Below are 13,966 nucleotides of genomic sequence, written 5' to 3'. Positions count from 1 at the left end.
AAAAAAAAAAACAAAAAAAAAAAACCAGGAGTCCAGGCAAAAAACAGCAAGCACTGAAACGCGGTGAGACCGTGCAGAGAAGTAGCAAGCCATGCTCTACGACAGGACAGACGGTCACGGGCGCTATGGCTGCCCTTTGGCAAAGTGGCCCTCCGTGGGTCAAACATGCCACGAATTGGAACTTCATACGCACAGGTGGTCGAGAGAGGAGTTACCCGGTTTGCAATGACACCCTTGCACGCGACGTCGGATTATCAGCTTATGAACGGGTCTCGTTCTGGAGTCGTGTTATTTCGTTGCATAGAACATGGGACGGGCGCCGGCGGGGCACCAGGGTGGGCGAGGGCTGGGTGCGTCTCCCAGTGCTGGGGGGAGCCCCGCCGGTCCGAGCGTGCCCACGCGGAATGGCTTCAGAAGGACTTGGATTGCACAGTAAGAGGAAGGATATCGGCGGAGGCGAAGCTCTCCTGGTCTTGTTCCATGGATTGTGCTCTTTTGTGGCCTCCTGCACTCTATTGCTTCTACAGACGACAGCCCATATGCTAACTCATCGCACAAAGCAAAAGGGGGAAGAGGATTTGGTCGAAAGTGAAATAAATTAAAAAAAAAACAACAAAGAACAAACAAATAAAACAACAAAATGAGCCCAAAGAAAAAAAAAAAAAGAGGAAAAGAAAAAAAAAAGATCCAGCCCCTCCCCTCCCCCCCTGCAGACTCCCCCTGCCCCTCCCGGTGCGGATGAGGTATACGAGAACTCAAAGTGGGATGATTAAGGCTGTTCTTGAAAGAAAAGGGGTGCCCGGTGGTGGGGCGCGCCGGCTGCGTGGCGAGGGTGAGCGCGGCCCTTCGGATGCTTCCCATGGCTTCGGGGCAGAGCCCGGCAGGGCCGCGTCAGCAAAGGCCAGCCCACGTCCGCGCCGCCCGGCAGAGTCCTATGGCCTCGTATTTCGGTAGTGAAACAGTGTTAGGTCCTAACGGGGCGTGCCAGCTCCACGGGGGGAGCGGGCGGCAGTGCAGGGGACCGAGGAGCTGGTGGGGCGGAGGGAACAGGGAGCAGCCCTCAGCTCACACGGAGGGGAAAAACCTATGAAGACACCAGAGCTGGGGTTCGGAGGGAGCAACTCTGTGTATAATCTTGAGAAAGGGCCGAGGGTCCGGGTGCAGCCCCTCGGCACGCGGGGCCCCCTACGCTGCACCACGCCAGAGCTGCTCGCCGCCATCCGCCACGGGAGGTCCAGCACCCAGGGGTCACCCCGCTTTCAAAAGCTGGCAAGAGACAGAGAAGAGGTCAGCCCACACGGCCACATCCCCGCGGTGAGGGGACACCGCTATCTGGCCACACGGCCGGCCCCGTGGTGCGCCGGCTGCCAGCATGGAGCTCAGCGCAGCTGCTGAGGGGCCGCTCACCGTTATACCCAGAGTCAGCGCTGTGTGCTGAGGTCCCCGGCTTCTTCATAGGTTTTTCCGCTGCAACGACTCGATCTTCACTCGCTTCCCCAGCTCCTGCGGCAGGAGGGCATCAGGGCACGGCAGGCAGGGGGCACTGGGCTGCGGCACCGGCACCGTGCACTCACCTTTCGCCATTCTCACCAGAACGAAGTGAATTTCTTGCCGAAAGCCGACACCGCTGTGGGGAAGCGGGAGAGGCATGAGGACGGCCACATCCCACCGCACCCTGTGCCCGCGGTCCCCAGGTCAAAGCCATCAGACTTTGACGCTTACACATCCCTGGCTGTGGGAGCAGTGCATCCTGGCAGAGGCTTCCAGCCACCCCTGTGCCGCCCAACTCCATCTCACCACAGGGACGTGGAGGCAGCCCTCACCTTCAGTCAGTTTGCCTGCTTGCTCAGCTGCCCCTCCCGGCAGGATTTTGGAGAAGACGCTTTCTCCCTCCGCCCCAGGCTGCCCCATGGCTGGGCCGGTGGGGCCACGTGTCCCGGCCGCCCTCGGACCAGTCTTGCTGTCTGCTGGGGGACAAACAAGGTGGCAGTCAGCAAAGGTGGGTCCCACAGGATGACCCTCAGGCAGCCAGCACCGGGGTTCTGGTTGCTGACTATCATGCACTGACCTGCTGCTTCTGGGGGCTGAGCTGCAGGCGCTCTCCCAGGCTGCTGCGGCACTTTTGCTGCGGGTTTGGCCGTGTCCGTCTGCTCTGATTTCAGCTGCAAGGCAGAAGATGCCTGTCAGCTCTTGCCCTCCTGGAGGGGATGGCAGAGCATCCTTCGGCACCGGCCCCCTGGGTGGGAGGTGGCACGGGGCTCGCCATGGCAGTGTCTGCACTTTGCTTCACAGGAACGACCCCAAAGTACAGTGGGAGCAAGACTCCACACCCCAAGAGTCAGGGGCACAGGGATGGCCCTTCCCACGGGCACCTGGCGCGGCACATGCCCCGGTCCCCAGCCCTTCCCCAGCTACAGCAAGCAGACGCAGCAGATGCGGGCTCACCTGCGGCGCTGGGTGTCCTCCCGGCTGTGCGTGCAGCGTGGCCGCCGCCTTCCCCGCGGGCTGGCCCGTCCCCGGCTGCTGCTGTGCCGGCCGGGTCGCGGCGGCTCCCTGCGCCCTGGGCTGCGCAGCGCCCGCCTGCTGAGCGCCCTGCCGCGCCGCAGGCTGCTGCCGCGCCGCCGGCTGCCCCGCCTGCGGCTGCCTGCCCGCCGCCTGCTGCGCGGGGACCGAGGGCTCCGCTTTCTGCGCCGGGGAGGGCGTCCCGTGCGGCTGCGGAGCCTTGGGCGCCTTCTGGGGCTCGGCGCCGTGGTGGCGGGACGGCGGCGCGTACTCAGAGGCGCCGGGGCCATACGGTGCCGAGGCGCGGGGCTCTGGCTGCTGTGCCTTCTTGGCGGCAGCCGGCGTGGCGTGGCCGCGGGGCTCGTGGCGGCCGGACTCCCGCTGGTGCTGCTTGGCCGAGCGACGCGGCTGCTCGTCGTGGCGGGAGGAGGCAGCGTGGCGGCCGTAGTCGCCGTGGTGCCGGTGCTCGCGGTGCTGAGGATAGTCATCGTGCTGCCACGGGTCCTCGTCCGGTGGCTCGTCGTAGTCGTGGTAGGTGTGCTTAGCCGGGGGTCTCTTCTGCGAGGAAGAGTGGCCGCCGTAGTGCCTTACCCTCTCTGACCGCGCTTCCCTGGGCTTATCAAACCAGTCTGTCTCCTCCTGACCCAAATGATAGGCTTCAGAAACCAAAAACAAACGACAGTCAATCTCTCGCTCCTCAGGCGGGAACACAGCCCGGGCTGAAGCCATGCAATGAGGCAGGAGAAGGCAAGCAGCTCGTCACACACACAGGGGACAGCCCGCGCCGGCAGGGACAGGACGGGGCACCGCGCGAGCGCCGCCGGCCAACACCGAACACCCAGACAAGGACTGGAAAGGGGGGAGGAAGGCACGTGTCAAGCAAACTGAGGCCGTGAGTGTCTCTGCAGACGAACATGCCCCGGGGAAGCGCCATGCTCTGGGTGCTCACCACCACGGGTAGCCGTTACCTTCGCTGTCCGAGACAACGCAATGGGAATCGTCCATGCCGTAGCCCTCCTCGTGCTTGTACAAGTGGTTCCTTGGCACGTCTTTGATGTGCTCTTGCACATCAGGCAACGAGTGGCTGGAGCAGAACTGGGAGCAGGGGTCCCCTACAGACTGCGGAGGGACCACGGAGCGTGACCCCCCCACCGACTTGCCCAGGGGGCTGATGGGGCTTTCCTCCTCGGAGGGCTGCGTGCGGACCGGAGCCCGGCCCCGGCTCTGGCTCATGCCGAGGGATGAGGGCTTGGAGCCGCCCTTCTGGGAGCGTTCCGCAGCCTCCCGCTCGAAGGACTTGCTGCGACCACCTGCATCACGACCGGAAGACTTCTCCAGCCCGTAGGCGGAGGAGCGGGTTCTGCCACTGCTGGAGTAGACCCGCTCCTCCTCATCCACCAGGTCCCGGCTGGACACGCCGTAGTACTTCTGCTGCTCATATACGTTCTTCTTGAGCCCATAGGTGATCTCATCCTGCAGCTTCTTGGCCCGGGAGGCCACGTTGCTGCTGCTGACTGATGTTGTCACTGCGTAGGAGGCCAAGTCTGACTCCACGTCTTTGGCTTCTTCAATGGGAGAGAACTTTGAGATCTTCTGCTCCATGCCCTGCTTCCTGTGCTTGCTGCGCTTGGATGAGACAACGGCAGGTGCCAGGTTCTTGGATGAGTGCTTTGGCAGCGCCGTGCCAGAGCCGTGCTTGTCTGCCCGTGAGGAGTGCCGGTACTCGCTATCCCCGTAGTAGTAGGAGCCCGCCGAGCTCCCCGACACCCTGCCGTTGCTCTCCCGGTGGTAGCTGTTCTTCCCACGATGGTCAGGGCCATGGTGGTCATAGATGTCCTCCTCGGATTCATCCTCTGCCTTGCTGTAGCAGCACGGCCGGCTGGACCCCTCACCATCCAGCATCTCGCTCTTCTCTTTGCTGTGGCGGCCGTTGGCACCCGTGCCTGCTGGCTCCACTTTTTGCCCATCCACCACTGGGCTCTCCTTGGTGAGCTCGCTGATGTCCTCAATCATCACGTAGTTCCGGGGAATGTTCTGCTCCAGGCTGGTGTAGAGGGACTCAGAGGAGAAGCTGGTTGACGGGCCCTGCGTGACGCTAGTTCTGTCAGCTAGCCGGGCTTCGGGCGCCTTGTACTGCTCATAGCTGCTGCTCACCGCTGCCGCACCAAGGGTGACATCAGGGACAGCAGAGGAGCTGGTGGCCGCACTTATGACCTCGTAGTTGGTGGGGATCTTCTGCTCCAGCTCGGCCAGCGAGGTCTGCCGTGGCTTCTGATGTGCGTCTGACGGGCTCTGGTAGAGCACAGGCTGCGCTGCGGGCACACCGGCTGTGCCAGGGAAGGTGCCCTGGGCTTGGTAGGGGTTTTGGGGCCGGAAGCCTGGCTGGTCGGGGGCACTCAGCTCTGGGTACACAGTGCCAGGGGCCGGGAAGGCAGCGGGCGAGGCGAAGGCAGGCAGTGGGGCAGGTGGCAAGCCGTCCTGCGTGGTGCTAGCAGCAGGGAATTGGGGCGGTTGCGGGCGCGTGGCAGGGAAGGTGGGGGGCCCCGGTGGGGCCGCATAGGGGTATGCAGCATAGGAGGCGGCGGTGAAGTCGGGGTACTGGGCAGCAGGCGCGGGGCGCAGCCCAGCACTGTCATAAGTGGCGAGGCGCAGGCTGTGCAGCTCGCTGTCGGACAGGTAGTCGCGGCGGTCAGCCAGGCCGCGCAAGTAGGGGTGGTCCCGCGTCCCTCGGTCCTTCAGCAGCGACTCCTTGCGCTGCGTGATGCCCAGCTCCAGGTACTTCAGCTTGGCGTCAATCTCCTTTTCCTCCTCGTCCAGCTCCGCCTGCTTCTTGCGAAGCTTGGTCGACTCGTGCTCCACCAGCTTCAGGTCACGGTCCAGCTCCTTCAACAGGCTGGCCTTGGTGACCGGTGCTGCAGCAGGGGCCTTGGGGGCCAAGCTGCCCAGGTAGAGCTGTTGGGTGGCCGGGCTGCCCAGGGCCACGTGGGGCTCCTCGGGTGGTGGGCTGGGCAGAGTGCGCTTCACCTTGCGTGCCAGCGGGCTCGACTGCAGTGTGCTCACCTGCAAAGGCAAGGGGAGGCCGTCAGCAGTGTGGCCCCAGCCCCCCAGGGTTGAGTGCCCCGCACATGTTCCCTCATGCCCCATGCAAGCAGCGTTTATGTAAAGGCACAATAAATAGGATGGAAGTAACAGGCAGGGCACTTTCTATGAATAATTACCATGAGTGGCAGCAAGCCAAATGCCAGGCTGGCTGCTGGCATGCCAGCAGAGGAGCACTGCTAAGTGCTGCACAAGCCCCTGCAATGCTCTCCAGCAGGGCTGGGAAAATTGGCAGTGGGGCGATGGCGCGGGACCGCTGAGATGGAAGCTGTCACAGAGCTGTGTTCCCCCACTGCACCCTGCGAAATGTAGGTTGTGTTTGGGGATGTTGGACAACCCATCACCTGCCTACCCTTCTCCCCTTTGTATGGAGGGGTTTTGCCAGGTCGTGCCTCAGTTTCCCCACCTGCAAAATGAGGCTGTTTGCGGATGGGAGTGTGAGCTGCTGCACCCCAAAACTGAGCTGTGCAGGAGAGGGAGGGCACCCGCTGTGGGATGTGAATATCCAGGGTCCTGCCATGGTCATGCTGTGCTGCTGTGCAGCACCAGGGCTCCCTGAGTGCCTGCAGACATGGAGGAGCCGCCTGCTGCCTGCTCGGAGGTGCAGGGCCACGTGTCCATGCATGCAGGCTGCCATCAGCCGCTGCGGGGAGCCAACCTTTTGAAATATTAATTGCTGCAGCACTAATGAAACTGAAATGGCCTGAGGTGCCTCCTGGGGCCACTCTCCAAAGGAAAGGTTATTTATTGCAGGACGAGAGTGAGTTGAGTGACTGCATCTCTCCTGCTCACAGTGGTGAGATGTCACCAGAAAAGATTCAGCTCGGGTCAGCCTGGCCAGGCACACACAGGGAAGGATGCCGCATGAGGACACGTCTGAGCCCAGCAGGGTGAGACGTCCACTGAGCTGGGACACAAAGTGCCATCACCGGGGTGGGCGCCCGAGCATGACCCCGCACACACGTACCTGGGTGCCTGGGAGCAGTGAGTGCTGGTAGAGAGAGAACCTGTCCTTGCCGGCCTCCTCAGAGGTGGGGCTGATGGGCTTGGGGTCGGACAGTGAGCGCTGCATGGTTTTGATGGGACGCGGCAGCGTCTGCTGGCGCTGGGCCGAGTCTGTGAAGTGCTTCTGGGGTGGGACGTGCGCCTTGTTGAGCCGCTCACTGGTGGCGAAGGAAGACTCCAGCAGGCGGTGTGGGGACAGCGGGGACACGGGCGAGTAGAGGACCTGGGGGGAGCGGGGAGGCTGGCGGGTCACCAGCTGGGAGAGGGAGTCAGCCGGCAGGTGGGACTGGTACCCGATCTCCAGAGGGTCTGGCTTCTTCTTCTCAAACTTGCCGAGGGTCTGCTGCCGGACAGCGTGGGGGTCCAGAGGCCCTGTGCTGACCATCTGCAGGTTGGTGGAGTAGGGGGTGATGGTGGTGGGCACCGTGAGCTGGGGCACCACGATTCCAGGCTGTGGGGGCGGCTCAGGTTCCGTCTGACAGGCGAGGCTCTCGCCCCGCTGCGTCTTCTCCGGCGCTGAGATGTACTTGATGATCTCCACACGAGGGTCATGGGTGGTGATGTGGATGGAGGGCGAGACACGGAGGAGCTGGTCAGGCTCAGTCTGCACCGAGCAGTCGCTAATGGTCTGGATGCCAATGCTGGCCACGCCGCGTGCTGTGCCATCCGCCTTGCCCTCAGTGCCGGCATCGGTGTGCCGGGAGGGCCGCGAGCGCCGGCGTCGCACAGGCTGCTCCCACTCTCCGCTGTCCTCCTCATCTGTCTGCACGCTGCAGTCGGTGCTGCGCCGTGACCGCCGCCGCCGCGACAGCATGTACCGCTCCTCGCCATCCTCCTCATCTGTCTGCACACTGCTGTCTGCTGTCTTCCTCGCTGTCTCCTTCTCATAGGCGTCCCGCAGACGCGGCATTGAGTTCCTCTTCTTGATGCCCCGTCCGGGCTCCCAGGACTCCTCGGCCTGCAGTGACATGTCCGAGGCTGAGCTGCTGAGCGGCCGCTGCGGTGCAGGGTAGCGTGGGCCACTGGCAGGTTCGGGACCCCCAGGCAGCGCCTGGCCGGCTGGTGTCCAGCCGTGTCCATTGTGCATTGGGCCCCGTGGCACCTCGGCAGGCCCCTCGGGTGGACGGCTGATGGGTTCGGCACCAGCGGGGGGGAAGATGGTCTTCTGCCTCTTCTGCTCCTCCAGCTGCTGCTGCAACTGGTGCTGCAGCTGGTGGATGTGCTCGAGCTGCAGGCGCTGCTGGGCCAGCTGCTCCCGCTGCAGTGCCAGCTGCGCGTGCCGCTCCTCCTGCTGCTGCTGCAGCACTTGCTGCTTGATGCACTGCAGTTCCTGCAGCTCCCGCTGCACCAGCAGCTGCTCCTTCTCCCGGTGCCGCTGCAGCTCAGCACGCTCCCGCTCCAGCTCTTCCTGCAGCCGCAGCTGCCGCAGCTTCTCCAGCTCCACACGCTCTCGCTCCAGCTGCAGCACGTGCTCCTGCTGCTTGCGCTGCCGCTCTTCCTCGCGCTCCCGCTCCTCCCGCTGTACGCTCTCCGAGGCTGGTTTGGGCACGGGGGCTGCCTGGCCACCCTCCTTGCTGCCCACTGCAGGAGGCTCGGTGCGGGGCGCTGCTCCTGACGCCTCTGCTCTCTGCATGCCAGTGGCGGGTGTGGTGGGGGCTTTGGCAGCGGGGCCTGTGCCTGGTGCAGCGCTGACCGCCTTGCCTAGGTAGACGGGTGTCTCCATCATCGAGGAAGCCGGGAGGCGGCTGGGGGCTGGATAGCGGTAGAGGCCTTGTGGGGCCAGCGGGATGCGCGGCGCAACGACAGGCACCCTGGCCAGGCTGGCGAGCGGGACAGCGGCCATACCAGGTGGGCCGTAGGGCCGGTACAGCCCACGCAGCATGGGTCGTAGCACGGAGGCTGGCTGGGTGGTGATGGGCAGCGTGGAGGCGATGGGTGTGTTGATGGTAGAGTAGATCATGCCATCGGCTGCCCGCACGGTGGCGGAGGATGCAAACATCTGCCTGACAGCACCCAGGCGCACGCCGGGCACGTTGTACTGTGCCAGGCTGCCGAAGCCCTGCCGTGTCTCGGGGACGGACGGGTTGAACATCCCGCTGGGTTTTGGGGCCACGGCGCCCCCTGGCTGGGCTGGCAGCCCCCTACCGCCGGGGCCATAAGACAGTGTGTCGGGACCATTGGTGTGCCGGGCCCCATACTGGTGGTCCATGGAGTTGAGTGCAGCACACATGCGGCTGATCTCACGTGCAGTCGTAGCACTGTAGTGGGCCAGGCTGGACTCCTGGAAGCTGGCCAGGTCCCCTCGGGGTGAGTAGCGGTAGTCGGAGTAGATGTTGGAGGCTGAGCTGTACCTTCTCATAGGGAGCGGGTGGCCCAGCAGGTCAGCGGGCTGGCGCAGGTCAGAGTAGGAGCCATACTGCAGCCCTTGGCCCAGATACCCACCTTCAGCAAAGCTGATGCTGTAGGAGTGCTTCATGGTGCTCAGGTCCACCGCGGCCTCGTGGAAGGGTTGGTCCCCCTTCAGTGGGTAGTAGTTCATGCCGATTTCTGACAGGTTGGTGTCTGACATGGAGGAATAGAGTCTCCCAAAGGTACCAGCGGGGTAGAATTTGTGCTCCTCATAGAGTGCAGGTGCCGGCTGCTCCCGGTATGGGAAGGTCTCTGGCAGCTCTGGTTCCCTGCTGCCATACAGGGGCCCACTGGCCTTCCTGCTGGGGACCGTGTCCGCAGCCTTCTTCTCTGGCACCTTGGAGGTGGGATTGAATGCACCGGTGCAGCTGCTGCCAAAAGGGAACTTGTAGACTACATCACAGCAGGCCACCTGACTCTCCGCCTTCACACCCGTGAGGTCCAGCACGTTGGCTGGAGGCTCTTCCTTCAGCACTTTGGTCACCGGGCCAGCTGTCACATCCTCCACCTGCACCATCATCACCTGGGACTTCTTGCCACCCAGGGCAAGGAGAGGGCTCTGGGTCTTCAGCTCCACCGGCACCGCACGGTACAGCTCCGAGCCCTGCTCCTGCTGGAATGGCTGTTGAAGGCCACTGACACTATGCGCAACACTGGTCTGTGTGATGAGCACATCCTTCTTTACCATTTGACTGGGCAAACTGTACCTGGAGAACTTCGCCTGGGGAGAAGCCGGTGGCTCGGGCTTGCTGGTGGGTGCAGGGCCAGCTGCTCCACTGGCTCTGCCAGCACCCGTCTGAACACCCTGTTCTACCTGCTTTACCTGTGCCAAGCACACTGGGCTGCCGGCCCCCTGCCCAAAGTCCATCCGGCTCTGGAAGGGGTCTCCGTAGACCACGGGCTGCTTAGGCTGGGAGATGAGCATTGGGGAGGCGATGGCAAGGCCGGCGGTGCTGGAGGCTGCGATGATGGCGTGGGGCTGCTCCTGGGCATTGAGGTTGATGATCAGGGGCTGGATGGCTGTGGACTGCCGGCTGGGGATCTGGTCCAAGGTTAGGCAGTACTTCCTGGCCTCGGTGGCCAAGGAGGTGAGATCCATGCCTTGGTCTGTTATGATGATGGGAGCTGATTTCAGAGCAGTGCGTAGGTCCACAGCGCTGCTGCTGGGCACCTTGGGCCCTGGCTCCACACGGGAAGTGCCGGGGATGGAGGAGATGCGGCACAGTGATATGTTCTCTGCCGGCAGTGCTCCCCAGCTATACAGCCCCGTGATGCCATCGGGGCCTGAAGTCACGGGCACCTTCTGGGCTGGGTCCTTCACATGCTGTGCCCGGATGAATGTGCCCAGCGGCTGCTCTGGCTCCTGACTGTACCCGTGGGTGATCACCTGCCGGCTTATCCTGGTGGGGGATGAGGCAGGGGACGCAGAGGAGCTCGGTGGTTTGGTCTGGCTGGCTGCATCGGCTGCTAGTGTGATCAGCATGAAGGGTGCATCCTGTGAGGACTGTTGCCGGGTCAGGCGAGGCGAGCCTGCCTGATGTGGTGTCTGTGTCCCCTGGGCCACCATGGGGGAGGAGGCTGAGGGGCCGGTGGTGGTGGGGACATCGTAGGTGAGGAGGGGACTTTGCGTCTGCGTGGAGAACTCAGCAGTGGACTTGGCAGTGGGGCCAGAGGGCACAGCAGCTCTGGGGGCAGCGCGAGTGGGACTCTGAGTGGGAGACGTTGGCGAGAGCGGGGGGCTGGAGCTCTTGAAGAATGAGTACGTCTTGGCTGGTGGGGGCTTGCCATCACTCACCCCTTGGAGCTTCTCCCTCGCCATTTGCATGCTGGTCTCCACCCCCACCTTGCTTCGCGTGATGTCCTCTGTCTGCGAGCCGTAGCTGACGGTGCTTTTTGACGGGCCATAGCTCCTGGCAGGTGTGGAAGCAGCCTCTGCAGAGCTGTAGATCCGTGGTGTGCTGGTGGGGCTGGCCACCGCTGTTGTGACCATGCTGGTACCTTTGCTGTAGGTGTAAGGAGCTGTGATGGCCTTGGGAGCTGGGCTGGGTGCTGCTGGGGTACTCTGGAGCTTGGCTAGGTCTTGTCCCTCTTTGGCAAAATGCTGTGTTACCCGGACGTCAGGAACCACCTTGCTGCCTTCAGAGGTTGAAAAGGAGACAGGAGCAGAGAGCTGCGTGGGGCTAGTGCCAGGCGTGAGGGGTCCCCCATTCTGCTTCATTAGCTCAGCATATGCACTCTCGGCATTCAGAAAGTGCTTCTCCTGGTACGCTTCCTCCTGTCCTTTCTTCTTGTCTCCCTTCTCCAGAGGCAGGTCAAATGAGGAGGACTGGTGCATCCTGGCAATGCTCTGCGAGGTCTGCAGGATCTCCTCGTACACTGCACCAGGCTTCGACAGGGAACTCGAATAGTCGGGCTGTGAGGGGTGTGTGGGGCCACTGTCATAGCCGTATTTGTCCGCATACTGGTACTGGAAGCCATTCTGCCCCTCGGTGCTGCGGTATCCAACCTGCTGGTAGGTGCTACCACCATAGGAAATGTCCTGCTGGGCCTGCTGGACCTGCTGCTTCTGCATCATCTCTGCCTTCCTCATCATCTCCTCGTAGGCTTCCTCGGCACTCTTGAGGGGCTTGCTGGTGGGCTGCACATTCTCCACCTTCTCTGTGGGGGAGTACAGTGACATGAAGGTTGGCAGGTTGTACTCACTGCCCGACTTGTACAGCTTGGAGGTCACGGCATCAAAGCTCTCAGCCTCTGAGTCGATGGAGGGCGAGTACTCAGAGCAGGAGGAGCGGTGCAGCTCCTCCATCTCCGCCGCCTGCCGCAGCTCCTCAGTAGGAGAGGCATCCTCGATGGGGGACAGGTTGCTGGGGGGGGTTTTGGAGCGCTCCCTCCTCCGCTGCGCCCTCAGCTCCTCCTTGTCACGCTTGGTCTTGCGTGCCGTGCTGCGGATGCGCTGCTGCTCCACCTCCCGCATCTTCTCCTGCTCCCGCAGCAGCTCTTCTTCCTCCCGCAGCTCCTCCTCCTCTGATGAGTCCTCAATGGTAGGCAGCAAAGGACCGTGGGAGCGGTGCCGAGCCTTCCTCTGCTGCTTCACCTCCTCCAGGCGCTGCCGCCGGCTGGGGCTGCTGTCACTGTCCTCCTCCAGGGAGGAGATGGAGGTGGGTGAGGTGCCCGAGGTGTAGCTGGGTGTGGTGGCCGGCAGGGTGGACGAATACTCACCACGGGATCGCTCCTCGGGTGATCCCATCAGGCTCTCCATCTCCAGTTCGGGCTCCCTCTCCAGCCCAGCGTCAGCCTCCTGGCTCACCTCCATCTCCCTGCCATAGCCGGTGGTGCTGTTCAGTTCAATGGTCTTGAAGCGCCGCAGGCCTCCCTGGGTTGTGCTTATGTCATCGCTTTCTGCTGCCTCCAGCTCCTTCCTCTCCTCCTTGTACAGGCCACCGGGGCCATGCGGCAGGCGCCGCTTGGCTGAGGAAGGCTCTTTTCCTTTCTCCACCTCGGCTTTGGGGGCACTGCACTTGGAGCGCCCATAGCCCTCCTCCTCCTCCTCCACAAGGTTGTCCTCCTCTGCACTCATCTCCAGGATCTGCCTGCGCATGAACTCCTCGTCAGCCACCTCCTCCCGGCCCTTGGGACGTCCAGGCACCGGGGAGAAGCCCCCCTCACTGCTGTCCTCCACGTAGTCATGCCGCAGCTTGCTGCCGAACTCGTCCGAGGACTCCACGCTCTCCCGCTGCTCCCTCTGGTTCTCCCAGTCCAGCGAGTCCTCATCCTCCTCCAAGATGTCCTCCAGCTCCTCGTCTGAGTCGAAGGCTTCAGGGGTGATGGAGAGATACCGAGGCCGCTGCCGCTGCCGCTGTTCCTCCTGTGCCTCTGAGCCCTTGCCGGTCTCTGCCGGGGCCCTCTGCGCCTCAAGCAGTGGCCGCATGCTGCTCTCTAGCTTGGTGAGCTCAGAGGGGCTGGGAGGACTTTGCCCTGCCAGCCCAGTGCCACTCAGCTTCTCCTCCTCCTGCTGCACCAGCCCCGTGATCTCACTCTGCGAGCTGGAGATGCCATCCGAGGAGTAGCCAGTGTCACTCAGACTCTGGGGGCTGCGAGACAGGTCCGGGGGGTAAGGCTTGCTCGCGTCCTGCAGGTGAGAGGGAGCGTGGAGTTAGGGTATGTGAGTGCCCCAAGCAGGAGGGGACCCTGGGACGCCCCCCAGCGCCCCCCACCTGACAGCAAATGCCAGAAGGCTGCATAATGGCAATACCTTCAATTTTCTATTGCTGAGAGACCCAGCAATGGCTGAGCCCTCACTGTAACCCTTGGGATATTTACGGCTGTGAGCACATCCCTAGCGAAGGGGGCAGGAGCTTGGCCTCAGGCAGCACTGGGAGTACAGCACTGGCTTTGGGTGTGGGCAGGGAGCAAGGGGCTGGCAGCACAGCCCGGAGGGCACAGCTGGGCTGGAGGCAGTGTGAGGCCAGCAGCCTCTGAAGGCAATTTAATTTCTCCAATGGATAGCCCTGCAGAGGACACTGGAGAAGCAAGGCAGTCCCCAGGATCCTCATTGGATGCCAGCAGGAATAAAGGCATTGCTTTAATTGATAGTACAATGAGGCAGCACTGCAATGACACTCAGTGTCACACTCAGCAGTGGGGGCTGTGCCTGAGAGCCTGTGAGCAGGGGTACCATGGACCCCATGGGATTGGGGACCACCAGGGTGCAAGCAGCCTCCCTCCCCAAGGGCCATGATGGCTCCCTGGCACAGCCATCCCAGTGCTGTTGGGCTGTTTCCCCAAAGCACACTGAGTTAAAGAGGGGGAAAAAAAACAGTTAGAATGAGCTCGGGAATGCCCATTTCTGCAGTGCAAGCTGGAAATGTTTCAAAATTAGCTTTGCATTTAACGAGAACTCTGACTGCCCTTTAAAACCAATGGGGCAAGGACTACCTGAGCTATTGCATTA

The 13,966-nt window shown here is 62.8% G+C and overlaps 1 protein-coding gene and 1 long non-coding RNA gene across 3 annotated transcripts in view; both read right to left on the bottom strand.

Moving 5' to 3' along the window:
- Positions 1–754: 754 nt before the first annotated feature.
- On the bottom strand, positions 755–2,476 carry LOC122187709. 2 transcript variants are annotated; one of them, XR_006181388.1, is made up of 6 exons: positions 2,446–2,476; positions 2,069–2,162; positions 1,824–1,967; positions 1,575–1,627; positions 1,408–1,503; positions 755–1,266 (listed from the first exon to the last, which is right to left on the bottom strand). It is a non-coding gene; the product is annotated as an uncharacterized LOC122187709 (long non-coding RNA). The 2 variants fall into 2 exon arrangements; XR_006181389.1 differs by having other exon boundaries at positions 1,824–1,964.
- A 297-nt stretch (positions 2,477–2,773) lies between these two features.
- Positions 2,774–13,966, bottom strand: part of BSN (bassoon presynaptic cytomatrix protein) — a 53,578-nt gene continuing 42,385 nt past the window's right edge. The window contains exons 5-8 of the mRNA XM_042885433.1: positions 6,569–13,144; positions 3,471–5,562; positions 2,907–3,158; positions 2,774–2,826 (exon numbers count right to left, since the gene is read on the bottom strand). Of these exons, the coding sequence (XP_042741367.1) occupies positions 2,774–2,826; positions 2,907–3,158; positions 3,471–5,562; positions 6,569–13,144 (8,973 nt within the window). The remainder of the gene's footprint in view (positions 2,827–2,906; positions 3,159–3,470; positions 5,563–6,568; positions 13,145–13,966) is intronic.

Source organism: Lagopus leucura, unplaced genomic scaffold (genome assembly GCF_019238085.1).
Source record: "Lagopus leucura isolate 7727_CA_CO unplaced genomic scaffold, USGS_WTPT01 Super-Scaffold_100050, whole genome shotgun sequence".
Taxonomy (NCBI): Eukaryota; Metazoa; Chordata; class Aves; order Galliformes; family Phasianidae; genus Lagopus; species Lagopus leucura.
The sequence above is the reverse complement of the archived record's forward strand: the minus strand, read 5'-3'. Positions and strand labels throughout refer to the sequence as shown.